The following is a 16,308-nucleotide window of genomic DNA, read 5'->3' as shown; positions in this document are numbered from 1 at the left end:
CAAACACCGATTACTGTTACACTCAGTTATCCGAGCCAGTTAAAACCAACTAATTTTAGTATATCATAGTCTTCCTTCTGTACTTTGAATTAGAAGTAATTGTAGCTTTTTACCTCAAGATCGATAAAACGACTGATAAGTGTTGCTTAGGAAAAGTGTGATTGTAGAATAAAAGTAACGTTCATTGAAGCATAAATAGTGCAGTGTTGTTTGTTAAGCGATATTATAAAATGCTTTACGTCTTCGCGAAAATGTTTTAAAAGTGGTTGGTGAGTTAATTGTATAGCCTCTCTGGTCAACAGTCTCATTCTCAGGCTTCTATTTAAGGCAATGAATGTATTCCTGTTATTTTGTCTTGTTATTCTGAACAAACCTAAACGTCTTCTCGTAAAGAAAAGAAAGTTGGGGGGGGGGGGGGGGGGGAGAGCATTTCAACAGAACAGTACAAGTCATGGATTGACTTGCGTTGTGCCCCTCGGAATATTGTTTAAAATGTCTTGATAATCATCAAGACTTGGAGATACAAATGCGAGGATTATGATTTTATGAATCAATTCACTTTCTAAGCGCAGTTTTGTTCACATGTGATTTCATTCAAATCCATAACTTTTTGGATCAAACTTTATATCTGAAAAAACCTTCTACTCCCCATTGTCCTATAACTACGCAAAAATAAACTCTGTTCACTGATGAATCGTGTTTATTTAATCATTCTGCGATTAAAAAAAATACGATACGACTTGTGACATCATTCGATGATTTCACAATGTCTTTACTGGTCTTAAAGTCCCAACATATCTCCGAGGAGACCTCTCAGTATAAGCCCGGGGGTTTCTTGAGGTCTCCTCGCCACTTCTTACTTCTTTTACTATTTTTATTTACTCTAAACTTATGTACTTGTAATCCTAGTCTATTATTCATTGTAACTTTCTATGTTTGTATGTCGTGGTGAATGAATAAATAAATAAATAAATAAATAAATAAATAAATAAATTTCCTCGGCTCATTTCACTGCTGGGCAGTTCCCAAAAACCCACCGGCGAAAGCTAGCCCTTGTTCTCCTTCAGTCTTATTTATTTGTTCATCTCCTTGCTAGTTATGGTTTGCTTTTTGAAATAGTATTTGCCGGCTCCAACAATTCCCTTTGCGGCACCACTAAAAGTGGTCGGAATGTAGAGGGGAAAAAATCAGTGTATTGTAACATTGAATCTTCAGCATTCACCTGGACAACGTGTAGTGGAGAGCTTGCATTCAACAGTGGATATAAAATTTATGATTAAATTCGATTCAGTTACAGTTATAGACAGACTATAGTGTACATGTACTTGTTTATCAATAAAACAACTCCTCTCGGTTGGTTGTAAATGAAGCATGATCAAAATCGAAAAAAAGGGAAGATAAATCTCTCATTAATACTTTCAAGTTAAAACGGCCGAACAAGAAAGGATCTCATCTCTCTCTCATCTTTCACTCTGTCTTGGCCCCAATTCTATATTTCCAGCAATGCAGTTAACTATTTTTCACTGCCTGTTTGGAAGCGACAACAAGCTTTCCATAGACCTCTTTCATAATGGATGACATAATTAGTATTCTTTTATGTGTGCATTCAAATAAGCCTTCTTGACCTCGCTTTTGAGTGAAAATACTTTCGTTTTTACACATGCTAGCGAGGCCAGGAAGGCTAATTTAAATGCATGCAAAAGAATAACAATAAGTCCTCCATTTATGAAAGAGGTCTATTATATATTCTTGAAAACTGAACGTGACGTTCCTATAACAACTTATCTGGAATTTGGATCCGCTGAACAGCTTTGGGTGCATGGACCTCGTTGCTGTCGTTGCTTGTCTCTTCACAAAATCTTCTTGCTGCTTCTCTCGAGTTTATGTTCGTACAAATGTACTCCTTGGCCTACAGGACCTACTGGATAACGAGGTGGTGGACGAAACACTGACCCCCCAGTCCGTGGACTACCAAAAAATGAACTACCCCTGAAAATACTAGATATCCTGACCCCAACATAAAGGCAAGCAACCAAGCAACGAAAGAGAACGGCGAACGTGGGCTAACCAGATTTAGGCTAATCTCGTTCCCAGATCTCAGTTGGTTCGGGCATATTGAAATGTGAGTGGGAGATCTGGGTACGAGATTTATTTTGACCATTTAATTGGATATGGTTTTCAAGGAAACCACGAGAGCGTATTAACGTTTTTGTCTTTCGACCTCCAAATGAATTGTAGAGAAAAAGACGTATCCAAAATATGTCATTCGAGCTAAATTTGCGGATGAATTTTACCAATTCTTGACTTCGGCACTGATACGAAGCTTAATTACGCTTCAAGCCAGGTCTAAAAACGGGTGTGGAAGATGGCATGTTTTGGTCCGAAATAGGGTCAGAATTTGGAGAACCGGGCGACACACCCCTACCGAGAATTTCGAGGAGTATCCCCCCGGTGTATTAACCCTATCATGCTTACGACACAATGTTTATCACATCTTTTTAGATGTTTGAAATTCTCTGCGGTAGCTTCTTCAGTGCCACTTAATAAAGGATATTGAGGGTGACTGATTGTGGTAAAGACCTCTCGGAATAGAGGCGACAGTGAGGGGGGGGGGGGGGGTCCTATCCAAATGTTGAGACATACCATGTCCAAATGTTGACAGACCCGACAGTCTGCACTTTCAAGCTTTCGATTACTTGCGATTCCCGTGACTTAATCCGTGTTACCGGCGCGTTATTAGCTATCTCTAGATACCAGTTGATCTTGGACATTCCCAAGGAAGAAAGTCGGTGTAGTTTGGGGGTAATTCAGATATTTGGTGGCAGGTAAGACGAGTAATTGCTAAATTTTTGGTTGAGGGTTTATGTTTGTTTATTGCAACCAGTCCGCATTTTTGCTAGTGCATATATAAATTGTATAAGTAGTATAGGTTACAGTTTGCGCAAGTATCAAATGAATGTAAGTGTAGTTTACGTATTACTACTGTGTGCTGTGACCCTGTAAATAAAATTGCTTTAAATAATAATAATAATAATAATAATATTAATAATAATAATAATAAAAATAATAATAATAACAATAATAATAATAATAATGATAATAATAACAATAATAATAATAATAATAATAATAATAATAATAATAATAATAATAATAATAATAATAATAAACCAGTCCGCGATTTGTTTGTTGTAAAGCTTTCGGAAGGAAGAGCTCTTTCGTTATTAGTGATTTCACTGCCAGCAATGTTCTACATTTCGAGAAATAGCGTTTGACTAGGCATAAGGCTGTTGTCGTAGTTTTTTGTTAAAGGTAGATGTTTCATGTTTCATTATCAAATTAATTTCGCGACAGCCTGCGCTTTTTGTGTTCAAGGTCATCTCTACTTCCAAAGAAATAGAAACCTAATTCTTTTTCATAATCACAATAATTTTGAGTAAGATTTTCAGAAAAAGTTGGCGCCCACTTGCTTTGTGCGATCATAGGTCATGTTTTATTTTGCAAATAATCGGGAGAATCAGTTCTGGCAAAAACCAGTTCCCTAAACTCACTCTTATTAGTTGACATGACAAAAGGCTGTTTGTTGACTAAACGTTGGCTTAATTTCAGTTCTGTTCAGAGATTAAACAACATCTCGATAATCGAATAATTTATTCTGAAAATATATGCAGGTCCGGAACGGAAAATGTACGCCTCTTGTACGAATATATTTCCTGTATCTGAGTATTACGGGCAGAAATATTTTCTCCCAATCGAACTGTAGTTCGGTATACATTTTACGGCTTTTACTTCTTAAATTTAAAGGCAAAGAGAACTTTGGACGCGAGAAGAATAAATGATATATTAAATCAATATCAATCAAATGACTGAAAAAACTCGTTATTTATATCAGAAAGCCGGTAAAGAAATGGTGTAACAGCTTTTTTCTGCAGTTAGTTTTGTTAAATTTCACGGGATAAGTGTAGCACTAACAGGCTTCTTCTTTGAAAAAGCATCTCTGATAATCAGTTATGCAGAGGTTATAATTATAGATATTTCTCAGAGACGTTGAATTATGTTCTCCAGTTTTCATACGAAGATCTTAGTGCGGAAAAGGCATCAATGTTTCCCGTTAGCATTGCACTCATCAACGAAATAAAGTAATTTTTCAGATTATATCGAAATGGGGATCTGTTGAACGGTAAAGAGTATAAATTGTTCAAAAGTATATTAGTCACCACGTGACGTGTTTGTTTAGGTACATGCAGTGCGTTTCATGAATTAACGAAGGTTTATAATATAAACGGGATTTGAACGGATGCACGACTCCAGCATCCTGTTTTCTATTCGCTGTTTTGAATCTAGGTATTTCAACCAATTTTGGGTCCTGTAAACTTTTATCGGGCTAAGAAGCGCGGTTTGGAACATTTGATAGTGATTATGAGTTCTATGGCTTGTTTGTTTTGTCTGCTGTGTGATCGCCTTATTTGAATCTGACCTCTTGTTTGTCCAGGGGCACCCAACGACAACATTAAGTTAAACAGTTAAAATGTTGTTTCCTGCATTACCACATAATTTTATGGCCTTTCAAAAGACAAATTGGTGTAATTCTAGCAAGGTTTTATCTGTTTAGATTCATTAGCTGAAAGTTTAAATTGCCGAAACTTTTAGAATCTTATTCGTCGACTTTACGAGCCGCTGTTGGCTTCCCAAAACTATATGGCGTTTTCTGCAGTTTAACATTGTATTTGTCCCTCCAGAAACAAAAGGGCCTGTCTGCTCAGCATTTCGAAAGTTTAAAGTGAACTTTGACTTCAAAAGATAACGCTAGTTTTTCTTCACAGTTCAATCCAAATCTCTGAGGCAGGTGCTCTTTTTCCGTGCTTTTACCTTCCTTCTTGTTGGACTAAATTAATGCAGATAAATAGCAATCAGTTTTTAGTAGATCAGGGTATAACGTGCGATTAGCATTTATTACAAGGGTTGGATTGCGGGTAACATATTCAACAACCATGCAACGGTTGAAGGCCAGTGATGAGAGTACAGGGTAGCCTGGGTAACAGACGCTTGAACTGATTTCCTCGTTATACCCTGTAGAGAAGAGAAGAGAAGTATCCAAAATATATCATTCGAGTTGAATTTTCGGGTGAATTTTACCAATTCTTGACTTCGGCACAAATGCTAAGCTTAGTTACGCTTCAAGCCAGGTCTGAAAACGGGTATGGATTTTAAAGGCTAGGCATAAAAACAGGTGTGGGAAATGGCATGCTTTGGTCTGAAATAGGGTCAGGATTTGGAGAACCGGGCGGCACACCTCTACCGAGAATACCGAGGAGTACCCCCCTCCCGGGATATTAACCCAACCATGCTTACGAGACAGTGTTAATCACTTGATTTTAGATGTTTGAAATTCGGCCGCTTCTTCAGCGCAACTTAATAAAAGATATTGAGGGTGAAATTGTGGAAATGACCTCTTTTAATGGAGGTGGGGGAGGGGGTGGGGAAGGCGTCCTATCCAAATGTTGAGTGATACCATGTCCAAATGCTGACAAACCCGACAGACTGCACTTTCAAACTTTCGATTACTTGCGACTGCCATGGCTTAACCAATGTTACCGGCGTGTTATTGGCTATCTTTAGATACCAGTTAATCTTGGACATTCCCAAGGGAGAAAGTCGTGGGGATGGGCAGGTAAGACGGGTAAATGTTAAATTTTTTGTTGATGTTCATGTTTGTTTATTGCAACCAGTCAACGATTTGTTTGTTGTAAAGCGTTTGGAAGGAATAGCTGTTTCGTTATTAGTGATTTCACCGACAGCACTATTCTACATTTTGTAGAAATAGCGTTTGACTAGGCATAAAGATGTAATCGTAGTTTTTTTTGTTAAAGGTAAATGTTTCATGTTTCATTATCAAGTTTATTTCCCGACAGCCTGCGCTTTTTGTATTCAAGGTTATCTCTACTTCCAAAGAAATGGAAACCTAATTCTTTTTCATGATCATAATAAATTTATGTGAGACTTTCAGAAAGTTGGCGCCCACTTGCTTTGTGGGACCATAGATCGTGTTTCATTTTGGAGATGTCAATGTCATGTTTACTTCCTTAGAAAAGCCCACCTCCCACCTCTTTTTTCCCATAATCATCACAACAATAATAATCGACATCGCCAAACCGAATCATTTTATCTCGTGCCCGCGTGGATCTCGCTTCCTGCACGCTAGCTATCGCCTATTTGCACACACAAACAATTCAACCAATGACCACGTTATCAAAGGCATTTTATCGATTTTAATTAATTTCACTATCCATCCATCTACTTTACATCACACCCAGGAAAAAGCTCAGAGGAAATGTAAATGACCTTATAGGATCAAGAGTCCACCTTTGCCGTTTTTTTTTTTTTCCCGAGCTGTTTTTCTGCCCTTAGTTGTTACTGAGGTGGAGGGACCTCTTCAATCATGATGCGGGTCACAGAGTTCCATCCGGTATAAGCATCAGCAGCTTTCTTCCCCACGCAGTTTCCAACATTGATTCCTACTCGAACTGTTCCCTTGGGGATTCTCTCACAGTAGCCTCCAATCTGAGTTGTTTTGTGTATGCTGTAGTTCGTTTTCCCTTGGTTTCTAAAAATGTGCATGAGGCCATCAATGGCGAGAGGATGGCGGCATTCTACGCCATTGAAAGTAAAATACCAGCGCGAACAGCAATCTAGGCAGTAACCAATCCTGAAATCGCCATTAAACTCAACTTTCAAAGCTGTTTTGTCCGAAAGCTTGTTAAAAGGCACATTCCTGAAAACCAAAAAAAACAAACAAACAATGATTTTCCTTCCTTACCGCCATCTATAAGCCAAAGTTAGTTACAATATTTGTTGGCTTCACACTACAAGCTAAGTTAGTTTCAAGTAAGCACTTGATTCAAGTGCACTTGAAAATCTCAAGTCGCACTTTAGAAAACTTGGCTTCACACCTGGTGACAAAGTATACACTTGAAGCACAAGCTGTCAATCATCGTTCGCGGTAAAATCAGAAATGCGACTGCTCGCCGGAAAATCATGAAGCCTTTACAACGGAAAAACGTTTTGTGTTGTTTACTCTTTATTTTGTCTTTAATTTTAACTCAGAGAGTTTTAACATTACAGGAAATGCATAGGTACTTCATTGTTTACGAGTACCTGGCGACAAAACAAAAGAACAGGCGACATGTTCTGAACTGAAAATCGATGGTTCAGGCTACCCGTAAAGATGAAATTCAAATAAGATCGTAAGTTTAAATCGGCTTTTCCTTCTTTTTTATGTTTACTTACAAAAAAGACTGTTCCATGGAGTCCTCAAACTGCGAGGCGTATCTCCAACCATCCATTTTGATTTTTTTTAAAATTAATTTGAGTTCACGACAAAATGTTTATCTGTCCTGGCACCGCAGCACGTGGCTTTCAATTGGTTTCCCTTTCCCTATTGGTCAAGTACGTTCTCAAGTGTGGTGTTGGCCATACTTGGCGGCGTGCTTCGGCTTCTTTGAACTGCGAAAGTTTCCATGGTCACTAAGTAAAGTTCAAGTTGGTAGGTTTTACCCCTTCACACTCAAAGTAGGTTTCAAGTGCACTTAGATTATACTTACAAGCTCTAGTGTGAAGCCCCCTTTTGTAACAACAGAACATAAAATTGCTAATACCTTAAGTGGCTAATTCGTAGGATCTCTTAAATTAACTTTGTCAATATCGGTTTGTAGCTTAAAAACTGGCATAATTTAATAAGATATACTGGCATATACTGGGGATGTTCATCAATGCTTGCTTATCGTTTAAGATAACACAATTATAGCAACATTGTTAAATACACAACTTACAAGCTGCGCTTCGCTGAGTTATTTTCTTAGATTAATCTTCTTACCTTAATCAGCCCATTGTCCTTGCCATCATTGATGTTCTTCCACGCGCGTTGTTTCCAGTTTTTCTTCTGATCATGGAAAAGTAAAAGTAAAATTTTATTTTCTCGTGCGTAATAGTTGGTTGAATATTTTCAAAAATTATTCAGTTGAAATCTGTGGAGTTTAGTTTGTCTTGCGATTCACTGGAACACTATAATATCGTCACTTACTTAAGGCAGAAAATGGATTTTAAACGGTGTGTTATAGCCAAAAAAGGCTAGCAAAGAACGCGAAATGACATAAAATTGAGGGAGATCGCAATACGATTATTTCATATTAGAGCGAACTTGGGCAATGCCGCACTGGAGAAGGATCAAAGAAGGATCAAGAGAAAATCGCGGACCATGCAGGAGTGTTAGAAGTGTAATCATGTGAAATACCGAGGAAAATGCTGTACGCTGGAATTGAAGAACTTACCGATTTTTTTTGGCAGAAAGCACCAAATGTGGAATCATGATGCACGCAGCAAGCAAAACGATTTTGAAACTCATTGTTCCGACTCAAGATCTTCTACAGTTCGTGTGAAGTCGGAAAGGAATCTGATATGTAAAAACGGAAAAGAAACGGTCATTTTTTTTAAACATATCCAACAAAGCGAAAATTCTGACGGCGTATAATTTGTTAATACACAGGTGAATTGGTTAAGGGGGTCATTACTAAAATAGAAAATATTTAAAACATAGACCTAACAAAACCCACATTTCAGCCTGTTGCCCTCCGCAATACTCTCCTCACAAATTATCTTGATTTTGCGACGAAGGGAAAGCTTTGATTCCAGTTACTGACAGAAATTGCTAGATGAACCTTTGGGCGTCTAACTGGGGAATCGACTCTGATGTAAAATTCACTTGACACTTACTGACTCAGTTGTTGCTCAAATGGCTGTGTTCTATTTTAAGGGTTCACTCTACAGCTCAGCTTACGGAATTCTCTACTGAATAACTTCTCGCGTCTCTTTTATGTTGGCCGGAGTATGATTGACAACCGACTGTCAAACACTCGTCAACTACTAATGTAGGCTAACGTAAGTTTTTCTATGATTGGTTGGTATCGGAATTGGTAATGAATACCTTCCCTCCATTTGATGAGGAAAATGTACCTTTCTTTAAAAGTTTTCGTTACGTTCTTCGAAGCGTCCAACCAAAATAAAGCAACAGGAGCAATATAAAATTTACAATGAACATTTGTATCAATAAAAATTACACATTGACAATCATAAGTTTGTTAAATACTTAGTTGAAGTTTCAAGCAGTGTCCAGCGTTGTTGTTTCAAAACAACAACTTTCCAAGAAGAAAGGCGGTACTACAAGTCCACGCCTATTTCCATAAATTACAGTGTACGTGTTTAGAAGTTTCAGTTACCTTATTAAAAATACAGTACGTGGTTAGAGGCCAAAAAGTTTTGACATTGACAGTCACCTTCAAACGGAAAAGATTTATAGATTATTATAATTCAAATAAGTACATTCTTGACGAAAAGATAAATTTGCCGAGAAACAGTCTAATATATATATATTTAGCCAAGCCTAAAAGCGGAGCTCCACAATTCCTTTTTTCAATAAACATTTATAGAAGTCTACTTATTGTATGAACGTAATAACCTTATGAGTTCCTCATCAATTCTGCAGTTATATAGTACATTTTTAATGCATATGCAGCTAACTGCTCATCAACTGATAACAATAAAAAAAGGGGCAAAATTACTGAATGCTGATTTGTTGCAACAGAGGGCAGTTTTTCGTAATTTTCCTTTCATTAAGGGCAAAATTACTTACTCCTTCTTAACACTTCTAAATTCCAAAACGATTTGAAAAGTGTCCCCAATTACTGCTCTGCGTTAAATACATTGACATTCAGTTATATTTAATTAAAGTGATTTATTTATTTTTCATATTATTTTAAATCACAGCTGAAATTATATGAAAATGAAATATGTTCAACCGAACAGTTTCAATTAAGTTTCAAACGCGTGCTTGCTTATTCGCAGTGTTTACTTTCATTACCATATCAATGAAAACTCACAAAATTCAAGACTTGATGCTACGAAATCTTTTTCAAAAATATAATTCTGTAAATTTTTCATGGATTGAAACTATGAAAGGAATGAGAAGCAAATCACGACAGATTAAAAAGCTTAATAAGTAATATTTGTCACTAAATGAATTGAACTTTATCTTAAGTATACATATAAAGTTTGTATTATTCTCGCGAGGAAAAGAAAAGGAGATCTTCAAACGACGAACTGACATATTCCAAAATGCTTCAAACAAGAAAATGGAGATCAGTGCAGTATTTTTCCTCATTGGAAAATCACCTTTTCGTTTTTTGTCACTGTTATTTGCCCGCTTTCGTTATTTGTCAAGAAACAAACTGATAGATCGGTTGTTTTGTTTGAACAATCATGACGAAACAACTAGAAAGTAAAAATTAGGATAGTATTAGGCAACAATATCTTGATAATCGAATAATTTATTCTGAAAAGATTTTGCGCATGCCGGTTCGGAACGGAATTTAACAATTAAACCGTGTACGCCTCTTGTACGACAATCAGTTTCCTGTATCTGAGTATTACGGGCAGAAATATTTTCTCCCGATCGAACAGTTATTCGGTATATATTTCACGGCTTTTGCTTCTTAAATTTAAAGGCAAAGAGTACTTTTTACACGAGAACAATAAATTATATATTAAATCATAATCAATCAAATGACTGAAAAAATTCGTTATTTATATCAGAAAGCCGGTAAAGAAGTGGTGTAACAGTTTATTTCTGCAGTTAGTTCTGTTAACTTTCATAGGATTAGTGTAGCACTAACAGGCAAACGAGCATCTCTGATAATCAGTTAAGCAGAGGTTACAATTATTAATATTTCTCAGAGACGTTGAATAATGAAACTCGAAAATGTTCTCTTCTTTTCATACGAAGATTTAAGTAAGAAAAGGCATAAATGTTTTCGGTTAGCATTGTACTCATCAACGAAATAAAGGGATTTTTCAGATTATATAGAATTGGAGGATATTTTCAACGGTAAAGAGTATAAATTGTTCAAAAGTATATTAATTATTAGTCGCCACCAAGCGAATTTAAGACAAGTGTTTGTTTAAGTACGTGTAGTGTACGTTTCATGAATTAATGAAGGTTTATAATAAAAACGGGATTTGAACGCATGCACGACTCCAGCATCCTGTTTCTGTTCGCTGTTTTTAATCTAGGTATTTCAACCAATTTTGTGTCCTGTAAACTTTTATCGGGCCAAGAAGCGCGGTTTGGAGCATTTGATAGTGATAATGAGTTCTGTGGCTTGTTTGTTTTGTCTGCTGTTTGATCGCTTTATTTGAATCTAGCCTCTCGTTTGTCCAGGGGCACCCAACGACAACATTAAAGTTAAACAGTTAAAATGTTGTTTCCTGCATTACCACATGTTTTTATGGCCTTTCAAAAGGCGAATTTGTGTAATTCTTGCACCGTTTTATCTGTTTAGATTCATTAGCTGAAAGTTTAAATTGCCGAAACTTTTAGAATCTTATTCGTCGACTTTACGAACTGCCGGTTGGCTTTCCAAAACTATATGGCGTTTTTCGCAGTTGAACACTGATTGTATTTGTCCCTCCAGAAAGAAAAGGGCCTGTCGGCTCAGCATTTCGAAAGTTTAAAGTGAACTTTCACTACAAAAGATAACGCTAGTTTTTCTTCACAGTTCAATCCGAGTCTCTGAGGCAGGTGCTCGTTTTCCGTGCTTTTACCTTCCTTCTTGTTGGACTAAATTCATGCAGATAAATAGCAATCGGTTTTTAGTAGATCAGGGTATAACGTTCGATTAGCATTTAATTCAGGGATTGGATTGCTGGGAACATATTCAACAACCAATGGTTGAAGGCCAGTGATGAGAGTACAGGGTAGCCTGGGTAAGAGACGCTTGAACTGATACCCTCGCTATACCCTGTTACATCTCGCCATTTAATGTGCTAGTTTAATGTGCGAGTCAATAACATGACAATGTGTGTGTCTATAACACGCCAAAGTCTATTGTGGGTTGGTTTCGCAAAAAAGGCTAACCTATATGAAAAGAACAAAGACATGAAGCAAGAAAGGTTTTAAGTGTGAATATGAATGAAGCAAGCGAAGGGTGATGAATACAATTACCATCATTGACAAAACTCACTCAGATCCCGTTAAACTTTCTCTTCAGTTGTACATTTAATTTACCAGTTATAAGTAGCTTTGCCTCCTCATTGCCCATAGGGATCCTCCATTTTCCCGTAAATCGACGACCTTATTTGGATTGGAAAATCGTTTTGCTCACGAAAAGCCATATTGTTTAGGGGCAGGGGAGAGGGGGAGGGGGGGGGGGGGGTTGAAGATAGGGGGAAGGCGATTAACACCGAGCTAATTAATGCAATCTAAAAGGTTTTATTTTCCCGAGACTTGAGTTGCGCCTGTGGGCGAAACACGTCGATTAGCCCTACGAATGTACCGCGCGCTTCTTCGTCGCACCTATCGCGCTTTTCGCGTTGGAATCCGCGTGCTTTTATGAAAACCAAATAGTAACACTTAGGTTGCGTTCGATTGACCGCATTCTGGAATAAGAATAAGCGGAATGGCTGCTAAATTTTTCTTTTTAGGGAAAGTTGGGAAGACATTTCTGCAAACTTTTGCTAATTAATACACGATACTTTAAGAGCCATTTCGTATTCCAGGAACTCCGAAAACCTCTTATGAGGGATTTTTTTGTTATCATTGTATGTATTCTTCACTTCCTCTTTAATTGCAAATCGTCTATCCGATGTTGCTTGGAAGTTGAGATGTCTAAACCTTTTCCATTCACGTAGCTGTTGTTTTCTCTGACAGTTTCCCCATGAAGGGCTCCTCTTCTTGTCAAAGTTACTGCAGAAATGAACAGTTACATTGTTTTCTAAACTCTCTTGTGAATAACAATTTCTTACTTCAGTCATCTGATTGACACTGATTTAATTCGTTATTTGTCCATATTTGGGTCAAAGTTCTCTTTTACCTAAAAAATACTCTTATGCAGTTAAAATCAGTGAAATATATATTCGTACTTACACTTCAAGGAATAGATTGTATATCTTGTGTAAAAGGGAAACCTTTCCCCACAAAAACCTTTCAGTTGTTTACCGAGTCCAGTGCTATTTCGATTCTTGTCAAAATCTGTTCCGGACGACAACTGTCTAGTATCTGTTATAAATTATTCGCATTTCAATATGCTGTTTGACTTATTTGGACTGAACTGTTTAAACGGAATACTGGCTTTGATGTCTGAAGAAAGCTTAAGGTAACACTCCACTCTTGAATTTCATTGTTAAAACTACAAGGTTGGATCGAGGACCATAAAGGAAGAATATCTTAATTATTGAAAATTTTCAAAATAGCTGACGACTAGTTAACTCAATAATATTACCGAACTTAGACAAATGTTTACTCAACAAACAGTATTTTGTCATGTGAACCAATCCAAAGGAGTTCAAGGAACTCGTTTTTGCTAGAAACAAGAAACCAAAAATAGGCCTCTTCCGTAAAGCGTTTGCCATCCAACAGTTGAAGTTTTCAAATCTTCGAACTACACTAGAGGTCCGTAGTCTTTGAATTGTACCTGCAACCAGCGCAAACCGATCTTGTGGCAACGTTCCAGATTCACGGGAGAATCACTTATAAAGAGATTTCTAAGGACAACAATCTTAAATGTTAGTTTTATTATGGATATTATTTCTATGATCACCATTATAATTAAGTAATGTTTACTTCTTGTTGTGAAATATCCTTCGCGCCAGTTATCAATCCGCCATTAGAATTCTTATGATACTGTACGTGTTCGTAACTGGGTATGACTGATTTTTACTCTACGTTTCATGTTCACACAGATTATTTCCAGACTACAGAGGAAGTTCAACTTTACCAGACTTGAGTGAACAATGAATTCATTATCATTTTTCTTGCTGCGTGCATCATTCCTTCCTTGGTGTTTTCTGCCAATCAGTCAGTAAGATTTACCGATATATTTTCACAACCTTACATTGTTTCATTTTATTTACAGGATTACCCTTCAAATGCTTTTGTTTGTACCGATTGTTTTTTCCATTCTTTTCTTCCCAAACACGACGTGTCCTAGTGCGCTCTCGAGTATGTCGTCATCGCGTCTCGAAGTCCATTTTCTTTAATGTTTTTATTCCCGGTCCCTTCAATTCACGTTTCCGCTCTTTCTTTTAGTCGCTTGTTCGGCTTCCATACACGATAATAACCCACTAAAATACAGCATTTCTTCATGAAACAAGCGAAACTTGTTCGCCAAACAATCAGTAATTATAAAGTAATCAAAGTTTACTTTCACTATTGGATTATCAGGAGGTGAACACCCGGTGCCCGCGAGTCATCAAAACTTCCGCCAGCGGTGTACCTGGAGTGCCTGGGGTCCCTGGGCTCAATGGAAGAGATGGAGCCAAGGGAGACCAAGGACCAGCGGGAGCACCCGGTGATAAGGGACCTGTGGGACCTGAGGGCCCTAAAGGAGCACAGGGCAACCAGGGAGCTAAAGGCGAACAGGGTGTTCAAGGAGCCAAGGGTGAACAGCGAGGCCAGGCAATACAGAAAAACTGGAAACAATGCGCGTGGAAGAACATTAATGATGGAAGGGACAGTGGACTAATAAAGGTACAGGAAATTATAATATAACGTTAACAGACAACTAAAGCTTACTGCGCTTGGTTTGAACTTTAACAATCCTGCTTTTAATGCTGTCTTCATGAGGGTAAGCATTGATGGCCCAAATTCCCTTTCTACTTATATATGTATTTGTCAAATTCAGTTCCGTCTGTTAAGTACTCGAATGACTGTTATTGACTGCTCAGTTCAGTTAAGGTAAAACTTGGCTGTAAAAAGATAATCGTTGTTAATCGATTTCTTTTATTTTCAGGATTGCGTTTTCAAGAAGCTGGCTGACAACACAGCTTTGAAAGTCGAGTTCAACGGTGATTACAGAGTCTGCTGCTGCCTGAATTGCTGTAATCGCTGGTATTTCACCTTCAATGGGGTGGAATGTCGCAAGCCATTCGCCATTGATGGTGTTGCCCATATTGCTTGGAACCACGGCAAAACGGACACCAACATACACAGAACGACACAGATTGGCGGTTACTGCGAAGGAATCGCCAAGGGAACAGTTCGAGTGGGAATAAATGTTGGAAAATGCGTGGGGATGAAAGCTGCTGATGCTTACACAGGATGGAACTCCGTGACACGTATCATGATTGAGGAAGTCCCTCTATCCCAGTAAGAACCCAGCTCAACCCACAAAGAGGGATCATGCAGTTCTACGATTTATTTGCTTTGCTGTTAACAAGTATATCACGCATAAAACAACATACCAGTGTGTTTTCAGCTTGATATGATTTAGACGGACTGATAGTGTAATTGAGTAAACATGGGGATGTATTCTGCTTTGCAAACAATGAATAAAAAGGCTTCGATGAAGCAACCATTGGTTGTCGATTTTGTTACCCACAATTCAATCCGGGATGAAATAAACGCTGATTGCACGTTATACCCTGATCTAACGAGAACCGGCTGCTATTTTCCTGCCAGAGAAGGAAGCCGGGTAAAAGCGCACATAATTCTCGAGCTTTCAACAGTCAATTCAAATCCATTAGGTGGGATTTATCCAGTTTTCCAAGAAGAACACAGTCTGGCAGAGGTTTGTTATAATCGGTGACTTGTGTGTGACAGAAGCGTAGAAATATTCCCAATGATGTGGATCTACTATTCAGCAAAAAATATCACTTTGGAGTGGTACAAGGAATATTAGCGGAGCGAGGGATATTGTTATTTATATTATATGTTCAGTATTGTTAGCAAAAAAACTTCTACTTCTGAAAATGCCTTTTCTTTCTAACTGTCCAACTAATGTTATCGGTGGCTGGTACCCTCAACATATGAAGCGCCGGGTCACCTCTACAAATTCTATAAATCACGATCACAAGATTGCGAACATCCATTTTTCATTCTTCACTGAAAGGGCAAACAAGACAAACTTGCAGTGAGACAGGACCCCCTTGTGATTTTAAGAGATATTTTCCGGTGAAGGCCGTTGGTTAGGGCCTGGGTAACAGAGGCTTAACTCTTTCACTCCTAAGAGTGATCAATATGTAATTTCTCCTTACATTATCAATACATTGTCAACCAGACAGGTGATGAGAATGAAGAAAATATTCAACTAGGTGATATTGTTTGATTTAACACCAAATTCTGTGAACTAAACTTTAAAAGAAATGTATGGTAGTCAGGAGAATTGACATTCAGATCATTGGAGTGAGAGGGTTAAATCAACCCTATCTCGACCGGGGGATTCTGCCCGACACGATTCAGTTGGACGATACCTGTTTTAAATG

General features: G+C 37.8%; 1 protein-coding gene across 3 annotated transcripts in view; it reads left to right on the top strand.

Annotated features, from left to right (window-relative positions):
• LOC146480633 (collagen triple helix repeat-containing protein 1-like) overlaps positions 1-16,308 on the top strand; it is a 59,282-nt gene that overhangs the window by 19,658 nt on the left and 23,316 nt on the right. For 2 of the 3 annotated variants that reach the window (XM_085109863.1, XM_085109864.1), the window contains exons 3-4: positions 14,270-14,575; positions 14,838-15,399. In XM_085109863.1, coding sequence (XP_084965989.1) covers positions 14,270-14,575; positions 14,838-15,197 — 666 coding nt within the window. In that variant the 3' untranslated portion in view covers positions 15,198-15,399. Of the gene's footprint in view, positions 1-13,590; positions 13,612-13,788; positions 13,908-14,269; positions 14,576-14,837 lie in introns of those variants that run through there. The other variant, XR_014864739.1, reaches the window with a different exon arrangement.

Source organism: Pavona decussata, unplaced genomic scaffold (genome assembly GCF_977016875.1).
Source record: "Pavona decussata unplaced genomic scaffold, jaPavDecu1.1 SCAFFOLD_53, whole genome shotgun sequence".
NCBI lineage: Eukaryota > Metazoa > Cnidaria > Anthozoa > Scleractinia > Agariciidae > Pavona > Pavona decussata.
This window is presented reverse-complemented; position numbering and strand designations above follow the sequence as displayed.